General features: G+C 50.2%; 1 protein-coding gene across 1 annotated transcript in view; it reads left to right on the plus strand.

Annotated features, from left to right (window-relative positions):
• Nucleotides 1–7565, plus strand: part of EXOC7 (exocyst complex component 7) — a 22438-nt gene that overhangs the window by 11652 nt on the left and 3221 nt on the right. The window contains 6 exon segments of the mRNA XM_010156653.1: nt 901–1046; nt 1375–1527; nt 2221–2319; nt 2942–3004; nt 3137–3203; nt 7524–7565. The exon segment at nt 7524–7565 is cut by the window's right edge and continues 24 nt beyond it. Of these exon segments, the coding sequence (XP_010154955.1) occupies nt 901–1046; nt 1375–1527; nt 2221–2319; nt 2942–3004; nt 3137–3203; nt 7524–7565 (570 nt within the window).

Here is a 7565-nt window from a genome sequence, read left to right on the forward strand (position 1 = left end):
TTTCCCCATCAAAAGCTGCAGATGTTGATGGGAGGAGATAAGCAGCAGCCCATAGCTTAGAGAAGGCCTCTCTGTGTAATCTTACTGTCTTGTAGTGGTTACTACAGGGGTCTGAGTAATGCAGGATGGTGTAAGTCTGTTTGTCTGTCCTGCTGACACATCCAGATAGTGGTTGGCATGAGCTGATGCGGGCCCTTGTATCCTATTGTCACTTCTCATGCCTACCACGTAGGTTCTCTGGTGGATCTGTGTCCAAGAAATCCGTGTGCTAGGAGTCAAATATCTGTATTTGTGTGCAGCACAGCATGGCAGATAACTCACCTAGCTGTGCTGATACTGCTGCTTCATAAGATTTAAATGTTCATCTGCCTGGTTTTTACCTCCTGTTTCTGCCTGTGAGAAGAGGTTGCCTTCTAGGACAGCCTTGATTTCCCCGAAATGTTGATGCAAGATGAGAGTTATCCATCTGCATGATGGATGGAGATGAAGAATTCTAAAAATACAAGCAGAGACGTTGAATAATTCACCTCAGACCTTCCTGAGTTTAGCACTCTCTGTTCAAGTCCTTGATTAAATTTAGTCTGTATCCCAGAAGAGCTTCAAACTTGCCTTCTGTCATGAGGCTGGAAAGAGCTGGTGTCCTGATGTGCCTGTTTCCTGAACTGTGGGTGACTTTGCAAGCCTCCTGCAGGGTATGCCTAGCCTCCCATGCACAAGCCCAGGGAGCGGGTTTGGTGAGAAAACGACTCTTGTTCTCAGGCAAGGATGGGTGCAAAGCCAGAACCGCCTTTTCCAGAAGAACCTTATGCTCCTTGTGTAAACCAGAGCCTTGGACTGAGCAGAACTGCTGGAAGCTCAGTGCAAGCTTTGTTCTCTCTTAAAGCCATCTTGCCCTTACAGGGAGGGATGACGTCTTCGACATCGAGATTGATGCATACATTCACTGTGTTAGTGCCTTTGTCAAACTGGCCCAGAGCGAGTACCAGCTCCTGACAGAAATCGTCCCAGAGCACCATCAGAAGAAGACCTTTGATTCTCTTATCCAGGTTGGTTGAGCCTCTGCTTGGCTTCTCTTGTAAAGGATGCACACTAAGTCATCTTTTTCCTTCCTCCCTGTTCATTGTGAGGATGTGTATTCCACCACCTGCCGTGGGTGATCAAGCGCACCTGCTGCTAGGGTTGTCCTCCAGGAGCTGTTTAGGGAACCGGGGCCTGCACAGACCCTAGAGAACATGCACCCAGAGTTACTCACTGGGGACTGCAAATGACCCAGCAGTTAAACTGGCTTCCCTAACAGGTATCCTGCACCGAACCCCTTGTGCTGCCTGGCCCTATGTCTCGCGGCTTCCTTCTGACTTGCTGGCTTTGTTGCAGGAGTCGCTAGATAACTTGATCATGGAGGGGGATAACATTGTCTCAGCTGCCCGGAAAGCCATCATCCGACATGACTATTCAGCTGTGCTCACAATCTTCCCCATCCTTAAGCATCTTAAGCAGATGAAGCCAGAATTTGACCAGGTCTTGCAGGTAAGTGTGATGGGATTGGAGTGGGTCCTGTGGCTTGGGTTGTCAGGACAACTTTTTGAAAGGGTTTGTCACAGTGAGTTTGAACAAAGCTATGCTGCTTCTGTCCTCCAGCATGGACTGGAAGTGACACAAATTCAGGCTTGCTCCTTTTTGTGATGGCGAATCAGCAACTTGGCATCTCTCAGCAGCAGGTCTCTTCAGTTAGTCATGACACAGTTAGGTACTGTCTGCATTATTCTACCTGGCTTCTGGGGTGTTTTATCTCTGTTACCGTTGAGCTTAGTTTAGACTGTGCTCACTCACATCTGGAAGATGGGCTGCTCTGAGGAGAGCCTGCTTGGGCTCTGCCACAAGGCTTCTTGGGTATCAAATATGGAAAGGAACCCTGCTAAACCTGGATGCCATCTGCTACCAGCTGGTGACTGATGCACCAGCCTCCTTTTTCGGGTACCGCGTAAGAGGAAGCATGAGAGGTAACAAGTCCTGGTCACTGTTAGGGTCACAACATCTTCCCTTTCTGGCTGGCAGAAGAAAGCAGGGTTTCGTGTGGTGTTGATGGTGCTGTAAATACTCCTGGCACATGGGAAATTGAGGATGAGATGCTGGGGTGCGGGATCAGGGGAGGGTAGGTGCCGGATGAAAACTTGGATACTGTTTGTTTTCCTTCTCTGATCTGTTCTGGAACTATTCCAGGGAACTGCAGCAGGCACTAAGAACAAACTGCCAGGGCTGATCACTTCCATGGAGACCACGGGTGCGAAGGCACTGGAGGAGTTTGCAGACAACATCAAGGTAGGATTCTCCTCAGTGTTCTCTTTGGCGAGACCAGCAGGCTTGGGAGAGGGATCTTCTGAGAAGAGCCCCTAGTTTAGCTTTCAGTTTTCCATGAGACTGTGTAGCTTCTGACTGTAAAGCTGGAGCTTGCTGGATCGCTTTGGACAGTCAGCTGCAAATACCAAATGCTTGGTGCTGATTTCAAATACAGGGGGCCTTTGCCTAAGACCCTTAACAGGCATGCTACAAATAATTTTACATGAGCTTCCAGGCCTCTGCAGGTATCAAGTCAATCTCAGAATTTAATCCCATTTAAAAAGAAAGGAAAATTGCTCACTGAGTCTTGGAGGACTCGCATGAAACTGTCCCTGTGTAAGGTGGGCTTGGTGAATGCACTGCCCGGTACGTGAGCTGAACCATTTGGCGGTCACGTGTCGAACAAACCCCTGTGGTTCTGAGCTGCCGGTGCGTAGGCGCTGTGGTTTCTGAGCACTGGGAGATGACACTGCAAGAGCCAGGTCTGAGGATGTTGAGAGGGGACGGATAAACAAGCCTACAGCTCGCTTGCAGCAGCAGTTGTATTGTAGATGCCTTCAATTTTCTGACATGCTTACCTTATGCCTCTTTGTTCCCTTCTTAGAATGATCCGGACAAGGAATATAACATGCCAAAAGATGGGACAGTTCATGAACTCACCAGCAATGTACGTGGTGATGATTTGAACCATCCTTTCTGAAAAACAGCTTCTGGGGAGGTTTTCAGAGCATTAGGGATGTCTTGGTATTGACAGGAGGCACAATGTTGGTTGCTCCTAACTTCCTTCCCTTACTTCCAGGCCATCCTTTTCCTCCAGCAATTGTTGGATTTCCAGGAGACAGCAGGTGCCATGCTGGCATCGCAAGGTACATGCATGGGGCTTGTTTGGGTACGCAGTTCCTTTCCCAACTTGTCTGGACACCTTCCCTAAAAAAATCAAACCTCAGCATGCACTGTGAGCTTGTTCTCCTCCTGTCCTTCACCCTGTGGTTTGTCTTGGCCCCCAGTCTGTTGTGACCACAGTTATTATCTGGAGAACTCCAGGGGATGCAGAGTTTGCCTACTGGCCTTTTACGTTTGCTCTCAGCAGGTACTGTGTGGATGGTGTTTACTGCTGATGTCCTTTGTGGCAGCAAGAGAGGATGCGTTAATCCACAGATCCACAGAGTGGTGGGGGTTGGAAGGGACCTCTAGAGATCATCTAGTCCAACCCCCTGCCAGAGCAGGATCCCCTAGAGTAGATCACCCAGGAACAAGTCCAGAGGCATTGGAAAGTGTCCAGAACAGGAGACTCCACCCCCCTCCGGGCAGCCTGGTTAGTGCTCTGTCACCCTCTCAAGGAAGAAGGGTTTCCTCATGTTCAGGTTGAACCTTCCGTTTTCCATTTTATGGCCATTGCCCCTTGTCCTGTCACGGGACCCCACTGAGAAGAGCCTGGGCCCATCCTCCTGACAGCCACCCTTTAGATATTGATAAGCATTGGTAAGGCCCCCCTCAGCCTCTTCTTCTCCAGCTGAACAGCCCCAGACCTCTCAGCCTTTCCTCAAGTGGAAGGTGCTCCCGGCCCTTCATCTCAGTGACCCTGCGCTGGACCCTCTCCCGTAGCTCCTTGTCCTTAGGGAACTGAGGAGCCCAGAACTGGACACAGCCCTCCAGGTGAGGCCTCACCAGCACAGAGTAGAGGGGGAGGATAACTTCCCTCGTCCTGCTGGCCACATTCTTAATGCACCCCAGGGTGCCATCAGCCTTCTTGGCTGTGAGGATACACTGTTGGCTCGTGGTCATCCTGTTGTCCAGCAAGACTCCAAGGTCCTTTTCCCCAGAGCTGCCCTCCAACAGATCAGCCCCTAACCTGTCCTGATCCATGGGTTGTTCCTCCCCAGATGCAGTACTTCACACTTGCCCTCACCGAACTGCATTTGATTTCTCCTTGCCCAGGTCACGCTGGATGGCTGCATGGCCTTCTGGGGTGGCAGCCACTCCTCCCAGTTTCGTATCATCAGCAAACTTGCTGAGAGGACATTCTATCCCTTTGTCCAGGTCATTGAGTATATTGAATAAGGCTGGAATCCTTTAGCTTCAGATCTGATGCTGGCCTGGTCCTCTGTACTGGAGTGAGGGTGGTTGTCCAGCTGAGTTAGCTTTGGGCAGGCTGTGTGTTGGTGAATCGCCACCTTTCTCTGCCACTTCCTCTGGGCAGCCTATCACCGCAGCAGCAAGAATATTCTCCTCAGCATCTAACCATGGTTAGGCTGGGACTCCTGAGCTATTAGTGTGCCACATGCCCAAACAGAGCCAAGATTTAGTTCTGTTTTCCAGGATGCTAAAGAGACTAGTTCTAGGAAGAAGTAGATAGATCAGAAGCTGAGAGCTGCTCTCTCTGTAGCTGGATGCTGCTGTGTATCAGCTAGAGCGTGAGTCTTGGCTCTGTTAAGGGCAGCAGCTCCCAGCTCTTTAGCGAGCCCTTGGCAGAGCTTGTGCTTTCAAGCAGGTTGGAACAGAGCAGGCTGGAGAGGTGAGAACTGGAGATTCAGAGGGGACAGGGACCTGAGGAGGCACTAGCTGGTATTTGGAGAGGGTTAGGGAGCTCATTAGGATCAGAGGAAGGGGCGTAGCTTACAGCTGCTTCCAGACTTTTATTTAAAATTCCTGCTTGGAAAATTCTGTCAGTTCTAAATTAACTCAAGCTAGGGTGTCTCTGCTTCTTGCCACATCTTCTCTAGCCCCTGTCTTGTGCCTTCTCCGATTGCAAGTTTGGCATGCTCAGAGCCTCCCAGGCCTTCACTCTCTCTCCTTGGCCAAAGAGGTGCTCTGACCTTGTTGTTTTTTTTTTTTTTCTTGGCAAAACCAACTGTTTCCCAGTCCTTCCCTGAATGGTGATGTCAGCACTGTTGTTTCAAAGTCTTGACGTGTTGTTATGCAGGGGAAATCTGTTATAGGAGCTGATTCAAAAGAGTAGCGTAGGCTTTTTCAGTTCTTGTATTGGTCATATAACAAAATGTGGCCATATCCATGACATACAAGCCATTTCCTTTTTAATTGTGGCAGGGTGTCCCATCAGGTATAGAGGGATCCTGCTGTGAAAAACTGCTTTAGAAAAATCTCTGTGTAGTCTGTTCAATTTTTAAAGCTTGAAGTCAGCATAGTTGTAACAGATCTGGTCCACGCAGGAGGTGACCCACAATCCAAGCATTGTAAATCCTGTCCTGCCTGGCTGCAGTCAGCCCTTTGGGACCATCTGCTGCCAGATGCTCCCTGCTTTCTGCCAGTGTTGTTCCCATGCAGCAACAGCTCTGTGGCTTGCTCTGAAAGCTAGGCCTGGCTCAGCACAGGGCACCCACACAGGGCAGAGCTGCTTTGGCTTTGAGTGGTGCCAGTTGTCTCCCTGCCATCACCCGAGAGCAAGCAGCATCGGAGCGGAGGTGATTATGCCAGTGGAGTTTGAGGGGGGAGTTGCTTGTGTGAACAGAGGCCTTGGGATGGTGACTTGCCACCAAGGGATGCCTCTCTGATGACAGCTTCCAGTTGCTACGTCAAGTGTGGGTGCCTGGAGGTGGGTTGGATAACTCCTGCGATGATCCCAGGTGGTGGGAAGTACATGCAGTTTCGTTATCACTGGCAAAAGCACAGTTGATCAGTTAAAAGCAGTGATGCCAATTCTTGTTCTTGCCAGCTGAATGGCACTGTAGGGCCCTCTGTAACCATGTGGGGATGTTGAAGTGAGGCTGGGATGGCTCTTCTCACCTTCTTGGGAAGGTTAGATGGGCTGTGCAGTTCAAGGAGCAGTAAACTGCTGCTGGCATGAGGGGAAGCCTTCCTGTGGTTTGAAAGTGGGTTTGAACTGATTTGGAATGAGGTGTCTTGCTAAAGACAAATAATGTCTCCAGCAGGGGAAGAAGGTCAGACTCTGCCTTTCCTCTGTGATCTCCAGTTCCGGTAGTGGCCTGGGAGGGACTCCTGCCTGCTTTCCTGTGTAGCTGTCTGTGGCTGCTCTGTGTTAATATCTGCTTTGTTCTCAAAGGGGTCGTGGTCTCTAACCTGTCTTTTTGCACTTTGCATTTCTTTTTCTCTCTCCTCCCTCCCCTTTTCTCTCTGCTTTTGCCTAATCTTTGTAGTTCTTGGGGACACATACAATATTCCTTTAGATCCCAGAGGTAAGCAGACTTGCTCACACGTACCTGTTCGTATTGCCTCGGACTCTGGTGATGTATGTTAATTCTTTATCCTCCAGAAATGGTAAATAAATTAACACATAATTGAAAAGGGGAAAAGGGGAGGGTAAGTAACTCTTGCCACTGGGCTGGAGAGAATAGGGAGGGCTTGTCACCAGCAGACAATGAGGGGATGCCACATGAGCTGAAACAGGCTAAAGACACTCTCATGGCACTGAACCTTTTTGGCACAGTAGCAAACTGGCCCAGCTGGTATCATGCTTTATCCCATGCGCTCTTGGTTCCTTATTGTCCAGCTCCTGGCAACAGGAGCCTCGAGGCCTTTCCCATGGGGTGCTTATGAACTTGCACCACCCGAGCGGGGCCTGGCTGCCAAACTCCCTGGTAGGCGGAGGAGGAGATTGCTACCCCACGTGTCCCGTGGGACCTATGCCCACAAGCCCTTGAGGGCAGAAAGCAGACTCTTGTGCATCGACAGAGGAACATGTGCCAACCCAGAGTCCTTCCTTGCAAGGGTGCTCTCCCAGGCTGGCACAGTCCCTCGTACAGAGCCAGGCAGGCCCTGTCAGCAGCCATGAGGATGGCTGAAACTTTCCAGAGCCCTTTGCTTGTTTCAGTTACTGTTGTGTGCCTGCTGTTAACAGCTCCAGCTTGCTGCTTCTCTGGTGGCAGATTTCTAGTGCTTACAAACCCTTTTCCGGTGGTGGGGGAAGGAGATTGTGTTTAATGACTCAATTGAGGGGATGTCCCCTGAGCACTAGGAAGGAGAGATTTCTGCCAAGGTGCTCAGCACTTGGGGCAGTTACAAGGATTGGGGGGGTGCAGTCTTCTGCACTCACCCTGGTTAAGCTGCTGACGATCAGCGCTGAAGCAGGGAGCTAATTTCACTGTCAGCAGGACCTCTGTGCTAATTCCATAGCAACGAGGACGAGGCACGTTTGAATAGAGGCAGACTGACCACACATACCCACCTCCCCATGGTGTGATAACTAACCTAAGGCTTTCTCTTTTCAGAGACCAGCTCTTCAGCTAGTAGTTACAGTTCAGAGTTCAGCA

Source organism: Eurypyga helias, unplaced genomic scaffold (assembly GCF_000690775.1).
Source record: "Eurypyga helias isolate BGI_N326 unplaced genomic scaffold, ASM69077v1 scaffold20468, whole genome shotgun sequence".
NCBI classification, from domain to species: domain Eukaryota; kingdom Metazoa; phylum Chordata; class Aves; order Eurypygiformes; family Eurypygidae; genus Eurypyga; species Eurypyga helias.